Genomic DNA, 15661 nt, shown 5'->3' on the forward strand with positions numbered 1-15661 from the left:
AAAGAATGAATGAGGATGGGGGGGAGGACAGAGGGACAAAGAGAGAGAGAGGTCTTCCACCTGTTGGTTCATTCTCTAAACAGTGGCGTCAGCCAAAGCTGGGCTGGGCTGAGGCCAGGAGCCAGGAACCCCCTGTAGACCACCCATGAGTATGGTAGAGGTCCAAGTACCTGGGTCATCATCCGCTGCCCTCCCCAACACATCAGCAGGGAGCTGGAATGCAAGCACAGCAGCCAAACTCAGACACCCTGACATGAAACAGCACCACTGCAAGCGGCGTCTCAATTTGCTATGTCACACATACTCCCAAGACTTTCCATTTGAAATTTTGCCTTGTTCTTTATTTTCACATTTTATTTTCCTGATTTAAGAAAGAGACACTCTTTTCCTTTCTCTTAAACTATCTATAGCTTGAAGCAATTTGGTAAAGGATACTTTTCTGAATAAAAATTGAAATGTTTTTTTCTCTCTGTCTAATCTTGTAGAACTTGGAAAGCTACTTGTAGATATTTTTGTTTTGTAACAAGTTATTTACATAAATTCAATATAAATCTTTTCTCCTCACTGATCTGATAGCTACCATTGTATACATATACTGAAACGTCAGCTATACCCCCCAAATATGCACAATTACTCTGTATCAACTAAAAATAAAAACACAAATACACTTTGAAACAGTCTGTGGCAAGCTGACTATGACCACAGTCTGTGGTCTGCTGACTGGGATGCTGAGTTCAGGTCCCTGCCAGCCATGTGGGAGGCTTGGACCAAGTTCCCACTGCTCCTGGGTAGAGCCACTGGGGACAATGAGGGACGAACCAGCAGATGGGAACTTTCGCTCTGCCAGTCTCTCAAATAAATAAAATAAACAAAACTTTTAAAAAAATCTTTTCACTTTAGAATAGGATACAATTAACTATCAAGGCTTTGGCTGGAATTTCATTAATTGAGAACAAGTATAGAATGCCTGGCTTCTAGGCTTTCTGGTTTAAGGGTGAGTAAAACTGAAACTCCACAGAACACCCAGAAACTTCAAGGCATTTGGGGGACACTGAGAAGAGGGGACTCATTCGAATCTACAACAACTACAGGCGAGATCTGCTCTGATTGGACTTCAGGGTTTTAGAAGGCATGAAGAAGTTTAATCTGGAACCCCCTTATCACAGACCCAGCAAACGACCGGCACTGCAGCACAGAGGTTAAAGCTGCCACTTGCAACTGCCATCATTCCATGTAAGAACACTACTGCAAATCCCAGTTGCTCCACTTGTGATCCAGCCCCTTGTTAATGGCTTGGGAAAGCAGTGGAGCATGGCCCAAGAGAGAGACCCAAACAGGGTTCTATGCTCTTGATTTTGGCCCGGCTTCGTCCTAGTCATTGTGGCAATTTAGGGAGTAAAACAGTAGACAGAAGCTCACTCATTCCCACTCCACCTTCCAATAAAAACATACATACATATTCAAAAATGGGAGGGAGGTTACAGTACCCACCAGCATACATGTGGCTCAGGTCTGGAGGTAAGCAACACTGGGCCAGATCACAGTATCCACTGACAGATGTGAGAACTAGGACAGAGTATGGGACAAGCCTGGTTGGACTATAACACCAGCCAGTTCACATGAGGCCCAGAACTGCAGGGAGGCCAGGCCGAGCCAGGCTGCAGCACCCACCAGCAAATGCCGAGGTGAAGAGGCATGCCAGACTGGGCCGTAGCATCCACCAGCACACATAAGACTCCAGGGGAGGGGTTAGCGCAGTAAGGGGGGCTGAAAGGGCTTCCCTGCTGGATCACTGTGCTCACTGATGAGCATGAGAGCTGGGACTTTGGCAGACTAGACTGGGCAGGGCTACAACACCCATTGGTCTGCATGTAAGCTGGGTTAGGAGGAGAACTAGGCTGCGCTACGCGACTGCATCCATTGGTGCATGCATGAGCCAGAGTAAGTGCAGGCTGGTAGGACTTTGTCGCAGCATCAGCTGGCAAATGTCAGACTGGGGGCAAGTCCTGTCAGGATAGTCCATAATACCACCCAGAAAGTGCAAGATCCAGGGCTAGGAATAGGTCTAGTAGAGAAACTGTGAACACCCTGCTGATGGGATGCAGCTCCCACGAGTCAGCAAGAGAACCTAGGCTGGGGCAGGCCTGGCTGGCAGGCCATGACACCCACCAGCATAAGTGTGGGCTGGACAGTGGGGTCAGTTTGGCTGAGGGAAGCTGCAGCACCCATTGGTGTATAAGAGAGCAGAATGGGATGTGGGATGAACTGGACCAGTCTGCTGCACATACCAGCACACCCAGGAACCAGTGATAGGGGCAGGCCTGGTGGGAGTTACTTGGGGTAGCTCCAACTAGGCTGCAGTTCCTGCTGGGGTATGTGAGGACCAAGCATATAGTGGGTAGGGTTAGGCTGGGACACAGCATCCACTGGTTTGCGTATGAGATGGGGCTGGGGACAGAACTGACCAGGTGACTACAGCCACCAGAGAATGTGTCGGCTGATGTGGGTGATGGAATGAGCCAGACCCCGCACTGGCTGGCACATACCTGAGTCAGGTCTGGGGTTACCTCTGGTGAGGTTTCTTTGGGGACCCACCCAACTGGACCCCTGGACTCAGAACTCCAACCAAGGAGAAAACCACATCATCTGAGGTCTGACCGTGGAGTGCATGTGTCAGAACTGGGTCTCCTTGGTTGCTGAAGCCTGTGAAGCGACAGCATAGCCAGAATCGCATGGGCAACATGACAGTTCACTGAGGCTTGCAGAGGACATCTAGAACCATGGAGGGCAGAACAAATTGGACAACTCTCCCATCCAAGTGTCTGGGCGAGTGGAGACTCTAGGATGGACTATGTCAGCCTGTGGACCTTGGAATTATTTCCTCAACACTGGAGCAACAAAATCAACATCACAGAACTATAGAAACCATTTAAGGAGTGCCCTTGGAATATACTCCACATTGGGTGTCCTAGGATGACATTCGGGTGGGTAATCAAACTAATTCCTGTCTTAGGTAGGAATTGGGATGGTTCTGGAGAAACAAATGGTTTGATTAGAAAATCTTAGCACACCCATTCCAGGCCACAGCCTCATCCATTGACCCTTAGCACGCCTGTGCCAGACCATAACCTCGTCCATTGAACCTTAGCACACCCATTCCAAGCCATAGCCTTGACTGTTGAACCTTAGCACACTCATTCCAGGCTGTAGCCTTGACCGTTGAACCTTAGCACGCCTATTCCAGACATCAGCACCTCCCATTGAACCTTAGCACGCCTATTCCAGGCTGTAGCCTGTCCATTGTTCTGAATTTCACCCTCTACACCCTGGACAGATCATGAATCCCAGGTTGCCCCCATTTTCCAACCTGGAATCTCCAAATAAGAATGGCTCTGCCAGGAAACTTGCCACTGGACACAGACAATCTGAGAGCTCTCACAGAAGTCCAGGTGCAGCCGGCCTGGAGCATGACCTTCAGGTCTGATAGGAAGCACTGAGACGGCCACAGCACAGGCAAGGCATGGCGTTCATGCCTGACAAGGGACAAAGACAGGGGTTCCTTGCACCTAAAGCATGGCTCTCTTGCATTGTCCAGCACCTTAACCATAGATCAATGGAGACCCAAAACCATCCAGCACCACAACCAGAGGTTCCAAGTGATCCCACATCTAAAAGCCTTGATTTGCTTCCCTCTGAGCCCAGACCCTTGGTGGGCCTGGCTCCCAGGACCAGCTAAGGAGTGGACTGGCTCCCATCAGCACCGCTGTCATCCCTCTGCATGCTGTTCCCAGGAATCCTGAATGTGTGTTCACAGCCACTAGTGATGAACCAGATGGTCTCCTGTGATTAGAGCAACAAAAACGAGATGAACAACAAGGGAATCCTTCCACGAGCCCGGCACCAAGACTCGGAGTTCTACACAGAAAATCTGGCCCCAGCAGTGGCAAGTCTGATCACTCACTACCAGTGGCTGACCCAAAGGGGAATTGTTCCTGCAGGGAAGTCATGAAACGGGAGTGGCTCTGTGAAGAACCACCCACCATCCCACCACCCATCCGGCCATCTTGTCTCCAAGTTTCCTCCTGCACCTCCAGCAGAGGGCTGCAGCGTTAACCCTCAAATGTGCCAGCCCATACCTGGGGGAAAGAACAAGCCAGTTCCGAGCTGACAAGGGCAAGTGTTTCGCCAGTGGGAGTACCCGTGTCATTCCCGCCCCCAGCTTCTGCACTGTGGCACTCTAGCCCTTCAGTTCTGGGCTCCCAGCTGTGCTGGACCAGCCCTACACACTACAAGCCTCCAGGCAATTCACCAGCAGAGCTCTCCAAAGTTCCCTCCTTCCCTTCCTCCACCTCTCAAACTTTAAAAAATAAAAAATTGAGTGGCCTTAATCTTTCCTTTTATCAGGCACACACCCGCATGATTTTGGGTCTGTCCACGAACTCTTAGATGTTAAAAGCACAAGCAACAGGACAAAAACAAGCACATCAGGTTTCATCAAAATTAAAAATTCTCTCGGCTGACAAAACACTGGCATCTCCCATTGCAGCTCCAGCTTCTCCCCTTCCATTGCAGCCCCTGCCGATGTATCTGGGAAGGCAGATGGAGACCCACTTGCCTGGGCTCCTACCACCCGTGTGCAGCCCAGGATGGAGTCCCTGGCATGGCCAAGCCTGGCAGCAGCCACTTGAACAGTGAACTAGCAGATGCAAGAACTCTCTCCCCTCCACACACACAGTCCTCCAATCAGTATCATTTCAAAGAAATACATATTTTTTTTTTAAATTGGAAAGTCAGATATACAGTGAGGAAGAGAGATAGAGAGGAAGATCTTACATCTGATGATTCACTTCCCAAGCAACTGCAACAGCTGGAACTGCGCCGATCAGGAGCCAGGAGCCAGGAGCTTCTTCCGGGTTTCCCTCACGGGTGCAGGGTCCCAAGGCTTTGGGCTGTCCTCTACTGCTTTCCCAGGCCACAAGCAGGGAGCTGGATGGGAAGTGGGGCCACCAGGTTTAGAACCAGCACCCATATGGGATCCCGGCAAGTTCAAGGCGAAGACTTTAGCTACTAGGCCACTGCACCAGGCCCGAAATACATACTTTTTAAAAATTAAAAACTCAAGACTGGCACAATGGCTCCATTGGGTAATCTTCCACCTGCCAGTGCCAGCATCCTATATGCGTATCAGTTCAATTCCTGGCTGCTCCACTTCCCATCCAGCTCCCTGCTTGTGACTTGGGAAAGCAGTGGAGGATGGCCCAAGTCCTTGGGACCCTGCACCCACATGGGAGAAGTTTCTGGCTCCTGGTTTCGGATCAGCTCAGCTCTGGCCATTGTAGCCATTTGGGGAGTGAATTATCATATAGGCAATCTTTCTCTCTGTCTCTCTTTCTCTTGTTAAATCTACCTTTCTAATAAAAATAAACAGATCTTTTAGGAAAAATTATAAACTCTTACGCACCAAAGAAAAAAAACTAACAAATCACCTGAACAAATATGAAAATACCTATTCATTCATGGTTTGCTTAGTATTCAGAATAAATTATCCTTATAAGTCAACATCAAACAAAATAATGCACTCAACTTAAAAATGGGTGAAGAGGGAAGGGGCTGCTGCCTGTAACACTGAACTCCATATGGGATCAGCTTTCTTCCAATCCAACTCCCTGCTAACACACCTCATCAAACAGCAAAGGATGGTCCAAGTCCTTGGACCCCTGCCACCTATGGGAGAGATACAAGTGGAGTCCCAGGCTCCTGGCTTATGCTTGGTCCAGCCAGAGCCATTGTGGCTATTTGAGGAGTGAAACAGTGGATGCAAGACCTTTCTCATTCTCTACCTCTTTCTCTGATGCTCTGCCTTTTAAATACATAAATAAATCTTTTTAAAAAATTAGTGGAGCAGGTTCAGGCCATCTGATTTGGCAATTAAGACCCTAGTTAAGCATCCATTTCCTGAGGAAAGCATGTAAGCACACAGGCTAATCCTGTAGCTACTAATGCCAGCATGCCAAATGGGCACCGATTCATATCCCAGCTGCTCCACTTCTGATCCAGCTCTCTGTTGGTGACCTGGGAAGCAGCATAAAACAGCCCAGGTCCTTGACTTGAGAGATCTGCAGGAAGCTCCTGGCTCCCAACTTCAGCCTGGCCCAACCCCAGTTGTTACAGCCATTTGAGGAGTGAACCAGCAGATAGAAGGTATTTTTCTCTCTGTTTCGGTAAAATCTGCCTTTCAAATAAAAATAAATGTTTTTTTTTTAAAAAAAGATACCCACTTCCCATGTCATAGATACCCACTTCCCTGGGCTCAAATGTTGGCTCTACTCTGGACCCCAGCTCCTTGCTAACACAGACCCAACTATGCTTGGTACCTGGCTCCCAGCTTCTGTGTGGTATGGCCAGGCCCTGTGCATTGAAGATAAGTGGAGAACTGACTGGAGAATGCAGGCTCACTCTGTCTTGGTCTCTTCTCTCCCTCACCCCTTCTGTCTTTCTGTCTCTCAAATAAATACATACATAAAACATGCAAGTGGGGTGAGTCATGGTGCAGCAAGCCACGCTGCTGCTTGAGATGCCCACAGTCCAGATCGCAGTGTTGGTTCAAGACCCAGCATCGCCACTTCTGAGCCAGCTTTCTGCTCACATGTTTTACGATACAGATGATGACCCAAGTGTTTGGTTCCTGCCACTCCTGTGGGAAACCCTGATGGAGTTCCAGATACCTGGCCCAACCTGACATGCTGCAGGCAATGAACCAGTGGTTGGAAGAGCTCTCTCCCTGTCTCCCTTTCCAACAAATGAAAATAAATTTGAACACATTTTTCAAAATATGAGAGCCAAGGACTGACATTTTTACAAAGGCATACAAATAAAAGTACATGAAAAATGCTCAGTACCAGCAGGCATTAGAAACTATAAATGAAAGCCACCACAAGGGGCCAGTGTCAGGGCACAGTGGCACAGGCCTACACCACCCAGCTGCTCTGCTTCCAACCCAACTTCCTGCTCACACGTGGAAGACCTGGCCCCTGAGGCCACTGGGGGCATGAATCAACTGATGGAAGACCCCTCTCTCTATCCCTCCCTCCTCCCCCTCTTCTCCTGCTTCCCTCTCTTTGCCTCTGCCTCTCCCTCTCTGTGTCACTCCACCTTTCAAATTGCAAAGGTAAATAATTTTTTCAAACACAGTGAAATACCCCTTCACACCTACTGGGTATTGGTAATTAATAAACACGTAACAAGTGCTGAAAAGAATTTAAAGAAACTGGAAACTCACACTGCTGCTAGAGCAGTAAAATGGTAGAACACAGCATGGACTTCCTCAAAGTCATACATAGGATTGTTCTATTACCCTGCAAACCCTCTCCTAGGCACACACACAGCAGCTGGAAATAAAACATACAGGCACCCATGTGATGATCACGGCAACATTCAGAAGCCAACCAGCAAAAACAGCACGCACACCCTCTAGCAGACAAATGGCCGAGAACATCACACATGCAGAGAACACCCCACAGCCGTGGAAAGGAAGGAGGCACAGAGATGTGTGGAGTGACGCAGGTACACTCGGGAGACACACTCCACGACTGCCTCTGTGGCAACGTCAGTTAGAACCTGACCCACAGAGCCAGACAGGAGAGCTGCACTCAGGGTACAGGCCCCAGGGCAACTGAGAAATGTCCCTGCACTCCTCCAGCAAACAGCTCACCACCTATCATACGCATTTCACCGTGATGACAACAGCAGACACTATTGCTGAACATGGCTCAAGCCCTGCTGTGGCTCTGTGCGTGGAAACTACATGCCCCACTCAGAAATGCAGAGCCCCAGGCCTACCCTGGCCCCTTGTCCAACATGCTGTGGAGCAGTAAGTCCAGCAGCCCAGAGGTGTCACAGACCCAGTCCTGTACCCAGAGGCCCCACCAGGTGGGCAGAGTCCCTGAAGAAAGAATGTGACTGTTCAAAACTGTCCAGGTGCCCCATCCCCAACTGTCACTCAGAAACCATCCTGGGGATCCAGGTACCTGGGAATGAGGAAGTCAGGGTGACTGGGACACAGCCGCCTCTCTGCATGACAGGCTGAGGGGCTCTCGGGTCGGGGATTTACAGCAGACACCGATCACACTGCCACACCTGGCTGTGCCATCGAGCCATTTTGACCACTAACGGCACCAAGCATGCAGCTGCCAGGTCAGGCACATGGGGGCATGGCAAGCCCTGGTCACAGCTTTTCCTGTTCCCCACCCCATCTCCAAGCAGCTCTCCCCTCCCCTCATCTGGACCAAGACAACCTCAGAATCAAATACCCTGGAAGTTGGCAAGGTGAACGCAAGCGGTCCACATGGACATTGTCTCGTTTGTGAGAGTGGGAAGAGGGCCACAGACGGAGAACCCAAATCTACCTCACGGTCCCCCAGGCCAACAGCATCTCCCAATGATCCCTCTGCCTGACTCAAACCCTAAACCACCCACAGTTCCCCCAGCCCAAGCTGACGCAGGTGCAGCGCTGATGGTGGCTCAGGGTAGGAAGGACCACTGGGGGAAACACAGACTCAACCTGAACCCCGACCTCAGGCCTAAATCCAGTGCCTGTCCCAATCACATCTCCTAACCAAACTGAGCCAGCTCCACCCTTTGTGGTTCAGTCACTTCAGACCCAGGAACCAGCACCAGGAGAGCCCTCAGAAGCCCTCACACTGACAGGAGAGCCTTGGAGCCCATGTTCCAGGAAGCTGTGCCCCACAGAGACGGTGGGGAAACAGCTGATCACAGGGAGAGGAGACACCAGCCCACAGCCCTGGAGGCCTTGGGGCTCAAGCACCTCCCTCCCCTAACCCAAGAATGCCAGGGCTCCCCTCACAAACTGACCAGTGAGAGTTCATACCCTGGCCCCAAAGGACACTGCTGCCCTTCCTCCAGTCCCATCCTTAATCCTTTTCCAAAAGGATAGAGCTGGGGTGCTCACTCCCTCTACGTGCCGGGCACCACTGTGCCCACATGCCCAGGGGTATTTCCTGAGACCCAGTGGGAAACCGGGCTTCCAAGTACAACTTTATCCACTCAGCCCAAGCTGAGGCACACCCACCCAGGTGATCGCACACTTTTGTCACCTCCACACAGGCCAACCCTGCACGGGCCTTGAAAAGACCCTGTGATACAAGGCAGGCTGGAGGCGGGCCCAGGACTCACTCACCAACGTCAGAGTCCTTGTGTGTCTTGATAACTTCAGCAAGCTCAAAGTTCCCAGCAATGATCGCCACCTGAGTGGGGGACGCAGAGGAGTCTGGCTGCACTTCTGCCCACAGCTGGGACATGGTGACCACGGGGGGCCACCAGAACACCCACCAGAACACCCACCTCCCCTCCCTGTTCAGCCCAGCCCCGCCCCGCCCCATCCACCCCAAGCGCTTACCCATGTGCCCAGTCCACTGGATCCCTCATCTCTCAAAATGTCCCGCCCTGGCAGTTAAGGACCATGCACCTGGCTACTCAGCCCAGTGTCTGCCAGATTCAGGCTTCGAAGGGGTCAGGCCCACACAGCTTTCTATTCCTCCCACCTGCCCCAACCCAGGCCCCAATGACCCGGCTCTCTCCATACAGGGGCCATGGGACTATAAGGGCAGTTGACACCCCCTCTCCCCCTGCCCTGGCAGCACTGGACACTGGAAGCTCCACATTCCAGGAAGCCCTGCCTGTAGCCAGCATGCCCGCACCTGGAAGGCCGTCTGGCTGTTGTAATTGCGGACGTCCTTGTCGGCTCCCCGGAAAAGGAGCACACGAGCACAGCTCTCCTGTCAGGGACAGCAGAGGTCACAATCATGGCAGCAGATCTGAGGTCAGCACACGACAGCACGTGTGCTTGCGGGGCAATACACAAGGAAACGAAAGGCACAGGACACACATGCTTGCTCAGCCAACATGACCAGGATTTGGGGCAGCAGGTCCCCATCCCACTACTGTCTAGAACACAGGAGGGCACATGGGTACATGTGCGTGTCTAGAAACAAACGTGTACCCTGAGCCTACACGGCCACGTCATGACCAATACACAACATGAGGCATAGCATGTGCTGGGAAGAGCACATAGGTACATGGGAGAGAACACATGGGCATACTTGTGTACAGGGAGAGCACAGGGCACACACATGTACACAGGGAGAACACACAGGCACACACATCTACACAGGGAGAGCACAGGGCACACATGTGTACAGGGAGAGCACACGGCACACATGTGTACAGGGAGAGCACACGGGAACACACAGGGAGCACATGGGGGCACACAAATGTACACAGGGAGAACACACAGGCACACACATGTACACAAGGAGAACACACGGGCACACACATGTGTACACAGGGAGAGCACACAGGCACACATGTACACAGGGAGAATACATGTGCACACATGTGTACACAGGGAGAGCACACAGGCACACATGTACACAGGGAGAACACATGTGCACATACAAGTACACAGGGAGAACACACGGGCACACACGTAGAGAGAACACAGGCACACACGTACACAGAGTGAGCACATAAGCACACACAGGTACACAGGGAGAGCACAGGCACACACATATATCCCATGTGGTACATGCACCATACCTACATACAAGCACCATACCTACATACAAGCACACATCCACAGAACATCTACCTGGTTATAGAGGGCACACACATGCAAGGCTGTGTTCCCCGAGGCATTCTGGGCCCCCATGTCGGCTCCATAGAACAGTAGGTGCTCCAGGTGCTGCACGTGGCCAAAGCGGCAGGCCTGGGAAGGGAGTTGAGGTTGTGCAGCACTGGGACAAACTGGGATCCCACCATGGACAGAGCTGAGGACCCCTCTGGCCACGCAGGGGCCTGGACACACCCTCTGGCCCATGCCCACCTGGTGGATCTCCTGCCAGCCATTCTCATCCCTGGTCCCCAGCTGGGCATGGTCATGGAGAAGCAGCTCACAGCAGAGGGCATCCCCGCCCCCTAGGGCACTGTGGTACAGGGCAGTCAGACCACGGCTGTCCTTGTAGTCTGGCGACGCCCCCAGGTCCAACAGGGTCTGTGAGTCACAAAAGTATGTGTCTATGCAGGCTCCACCCCTTTCCTAGGGCCAGGCCCCATCCCCTGGCCCGCCCCACTGACCGTCAGCGCCCCGGCATTCCGTTGGCGTGTTGCACAGTGAACAGCAGTTAGCCCGTCCCTGGTGCGAAAATCAAGGTGCGCCCCACCATTTCGCAGAACCTTCAGCAAGTCTGTTGCATCATCCAGCTGGGCTGCCAGACTCAGGGGGCACTCTGGGTCCAGAGGACAAGGAGTGGTCAGGGTCCCCATCCCCTGTCGCTCAAGGCCATAACCCTCCCAGCTCTGCTCCTCACCTCCTGAGTCAGGGTCATGGAAGTTGGGGTCCAGCCCCTTGTCCAGCAGGCGGGCCACCTTGTCTGTGCTGTGTAGCTGGACATAGTCCATGAACTTCTTCAGGTTGGCCTGCAGCACCAGGGTCCCAATCAGCTGGCACTAAGGCTACTACCTCCTTGCCATCACGGGTCTTCCTCTCAGGAGCTTTAAACTACCCACAGCAGGTGTGTACTGCCACCCCTGCATCAGCTGTGCTCATCCACCCCCATGGCCCCAGCCCTAGGTGCCCCTGCCTTGGTCCACTCAGGATGCACTAGGGACTATCAAGGTTGCCACGGGGACCCCTGCCCAGGAGGCGGCCCCAGGTGGCCAGGCCAAGGTCACAGCACAGGAGTCCTGAGGAGCCAGCCTCACCACATCCAGATTGCCACCAAGGGCCATGTCATCCTGAGACAGGCAAGCAGAGCGATGACCACTGTCTGCCTCCTGCCCTGGGCAGTACCAAGCCAGATGGGGTCACAGGACACAGGGGTCTCCTCGCAGCCTCCTGGACCCACCCAAGAGGAACCCAGCAACCCCGAGTGGAGTCCTGGGCCATGAGCACATAGGAAGTTGTGCAGCACCCAACCTGGACTCGGCCATGCTCAGAGGAGACTACAGTGTCCCTAGGTCTCCAAGCAATAGACTGCCAGCCTGACTGGGCCCAGGGCTGGGGTCAGGCAGGAGCAGCTGCAAGGAAGTGACACCCCTGCTCAGCTCTGGGTATTCTTGCTGGAAAGGGGACAGCGGCCTCTCTGCAGAGTGAACAAGACTTGGACGTGGTGACCAAGCATGGCTCCTGCCCACATCCAGTGCTTGCCCACTCCCTCTGGCATCCTGACCCTAGCTGGGTATCCAGCATGCATCAGCAGGTTCTGGTGGGACTGGCACCTCTGGCCACAGCTGCCCATTGCCCTGCCAGAGCCTGAAAGGAAGAGGACTCAGGTTAGCCCCCAGTCAGGGTGCACGCCGAGCTTTTTGTTACCTTCGTGTGAAGCTTGGCAAACTGCTTATCATCAATGAGGTTCTGGGCATAAACTCGCCGCTTGTATCGGAACTGCTCAGAGACACGGAAGAAAATCCTCACCCATCCTTCACCCGTCCATCGCCCATCCCTCAGCCACCCATCACCCATCCTCACCCATCCTCACCCGTCCATCGCCCATCCCTCAGCCGCCCATCACCCATCCTCACCCATCCTCACCCATCCATCACCCATCCCTCAGCCGTCCATCGCCCATCCATCACCCATCCTCACCCATCCATCACCCATCCTCAACTGCTCATCTCTCATCTCTCAGCCACCCATCCCTCAGCCATCCATCGCCCATCCCTCAGCTGTCCATCGCCCATTCTCAGCTGGCCATCACTTATCCATCAGCTGCCCATCATCCACCCCTCATCTGTCCATCAACCATTGCCAGCTGTCAACCACTTGGGGACCAAAGGCACTGTCCACCCCTCTCCCAGCAACCCACCCTCAGAGGCAGGATGGCAGGAGGCAAGCATGTGCTCTCCCTGGCTGTAAGGCCTCCCTCCCACATGTCCACACATCCCTGAAACCAGCCACCACCACCCCTCCCCCAAGCCTCCCCCAGTTTCACCTCCACACCTCCCTAAGCTGCACTGCAGTTCTCTCAGAGCTGAGGGCAAGGCCATCCGTCTCCCCCTTCCCCAGTACAGGCTGCATCTCCCAGCTCTGCCAGGCGGCCCCACTCACTCCTGACAGTGCAATGGGGAGCAGGGTACTCACAGCAAGAAGGCCAGAAGTGCACACAGCCCACTGCACACAGTCTTCTGTACCCTGCTCACTATACATGGCTCTGCACATTGACCACTGCACATGCTCACTGCATGCCAACCATCGCACATGCTCACTGCACAAGGCTCTGCAAACCACCCACTGCACACACTGCACATCTCATTCTCCCCACAGGGCTCACTGCACACTAACCACTGCACATACTCCCTGCACACTGACTGCACACGGCTCTCCCCACAGGGCTCACTGCACACTGACCACTGCACATACTCCCTGCACACTGACTGCACACGGCTCTCCCCACAAGGCTCACTGCACACTGACCACTGCACATACTCCCTGCACACTGACTGCACACGGCTTTCCCCACAGGGCTCACTGCACACTGACCGCTGCGCCCCCCTCCCCCCCGCCACCCCCGCCTGGGCCCCAGTCAGCCCACCTCCAGGTAGGGCAGAGGCGTGTCCAGGTTGGGCGGGTAGTCCTGCAGGAGCCGCTCTTCATCTAGGAACTTGCCGGCACGGCCCCGAGAGGGTGGCTGGAAAAGCCCGTAGTTGAGCGCGTCCTGGAGGCTGTGGTTGAGCGCGCAAAGCACTCGTTGCTTCGCGGCCCACACGGGCGCGGCCGGGTCCAGGCGCAGACACTTCTGCAGTGGCGAAGCGGTCTCCTGAGTGCGGCCCGACCTCGCCCGGCCAGGACCGCGCCCCGGGAGCCCCCGCGGGAGTTGGGGCTCAAAGCCCGCGCCTCCGCGGCCCCGCCCCGGGGGCCGGGCTTTTCCGGGCCCCGCCCCAGCGAGGGGGAGGGTCCCGGCGGAGGCGGCGGGGGAGGGGTGAGTAGCCGCGGGCCAGGGGTCCGGCGCGCCCGGCCGGGGGCCTGGGAAGCTGCGGGGCTCTGCGGGCCGCGCGGTGGCTCACCGTCTGCTGCAGGTCCGGGATCCCCACGCGCACGACCACGGCGCTGGCCCCGGGGCCGTCCATGCCCGCGCCGGGGCCGCTGGCGGCCGGGAGAGGGGCGCACGGGGACTCCGCGCGGCGCCCCGGCCCCCCCTGGCCCCCCGCCGGAGCCCCGCCGGCCGCGATGCGCGGGAGGGGGCCGGGGGGGGCCGGGGCCGGGGCCGGCGCGGGGGACAGCGGCTCCGGGGGCTCCGCGGGCGCGGGCGCGGCGGCGCGGCTCAGCTGCATCGGCCCCGGCTCCGCTCGGCGCCTGCCTTCCCCGGGGGCGGGGGCGGCGGGGGGAGGGGGCTGAGCCGGGAGGGGAGCGGGGGCGGGGAGGGGGCTGCGCCGGGGCGGGGGCCGGGAGGGCTCAGGACCGGTCGGGTGGGAGCGGGGGCCCTCCGGGGTCCCGGCGGGGGTGCGCGTGGGGCGAGGCGCGGGCCCCGGGGCGGGGGCCCTTGGGGGCGCTCGGCGGGTGGGGGGAGCCGGGGCCTGGGGGGAGTGGCTGAGCCGCGCGGGCCCCGCCGCCTTGCGCTGCGTGCGGGCACCCGCGGGCCGGGAACCGCGCGGCGGAGGGAAGGTCCAGAAGCGGGGTCCGCGTGGGGGCCGAGGGCTGCAGACACTGCTGGAGTGGGGCGGAAGGGCAGGAGCGCTGGTTTCTGGAGGTGACGGCCGCCCCCCTGCGAACTCTTCAGCGACCCCTACTCTGGACCCGACCTTGGAGACCTCGGCCCGGAGGCCGGGGCGCTTCCCCCGCGCCGCCCCCGGCGCGCTCGGAGTTAACCCTTCGGTTTAGACTTTGAGAAGTGGGTTGTGATCCCCAGACCCCTCCCCTGCCCCCTACACCCCGACCCCTGGGTCAGCCTGGAGCCAGTGCCCATCGCCCCCTCCGCGTCGCCCCCTCCTTGTCGCCCAAGGATGGCGCGCGACCCACAGGAAGGTTTAGGGGAGGGGGCGCAGCCGGCTCCACCTGCGGCGGGGAAGTGAATTTTAGTTTCTCACGTTGTCGTGGCAACGCGGGTGGGGAGGAGAGTAGGCGGTGGAGGGGAGCACAGCGCAGCAAGCCGAGCCGCCGCCCCCTGTAGACTGCCGGGGCAGGGCCCCGAGGCCTGGGAGAGCAGAGACCCCGTCCCAGGGAGCAGAGGGGACCCCAGGACCCCAGCCCAGGGAGTAGAGGGCCGCCTAGGGTTCAGAAGAGCTCAGGTCTGACCCCTGCACTTGACCTCCACAAAAATCTAGCGGAGGGGACGCCTCTGGAGGCAAAAGCGGTTCCCCACATTTACCCAGTGGCTAGGGACACCCTGAACCTGCCCAACGCCACACCCGGGATCCCCTCCATCCCTTCCAGCGCCCCCTGGCTCCAAGCAAGTGGGTCTCATGTCCTATCCGCAGTCCCCAGGAGGACGCCCGTTCCCGGGACTACGCACCCCTTTCTGCCAGGCCTCCGTGTCTGTGCCTCCTGTGCCGTCGGTGGAACTGGTTTCTCCCCAGCCCAGGACCCCCGCCCTGCAGGGGAAATAAGGCCCCTCCCAGGGCTACTGAGGGTCCCCCAGGGACAAAGCAG

General features: G+C 56.0%; 1 protein-coding gene across 1 annotated transcript in view; it reads right to left on the reverse strand.

The window, feature by feature from the left end:
• Positions 1–15456, reverse strand: part of SHANK3 (SH3 and multiple ankyrin repeat domains 3) — a 53507-nt gene extending 38051 nt beyond the window's left edge. Inside the window, exons 1-9 of the mRNA XM_058673094.1 lie at positions 14080–15456; positions 13608–13811; positions 12389–12460; positions 11385–11493; positions 11152–11303; positions 10901–11068; positions 10667–10783; positions 9717–9794; positions 9197–9263 (exon numbers count right to left, since the gene is read on the reverse strand). Coding sequence (XP_058529077.1) covers positions 9197–9263; positions 9717–9794; positions 10667–10783; positions 10901–11068; positions 11152–11303; positions 11385–11493; positions 12389–12460; positions 13608–13811; positions 14080–14346 — 1234 coding nt within the window. The 5' untranslated portion in view covers positions 14347–15456. The remainder of the gene's footprint in view (positions 1–9196; positions 9264–9716; positions 9795–10666; positions 10784–10900; positions 11069–11151; positions 11304–11384; positions 11494–12388; positions 12461–13607; positions 13812–14079) is intronic.
• Positions 15457–15661: the final 205 nt, after the last annotated feature.

Source organism: Ochotona princeps, chromosome 15 (genome assembly GCF_030435755.1).
Source record: "Ochotona princeps isolate mOchPri1 chromosome 15, mOchPri1.hap1, whole genome shotgun sequence".
NCBI lineage: Eukaryota > Metazoa > Chordata > Mammalia > Lagomorpha > Ochotonidae > Ochotona > Ochotona princeps.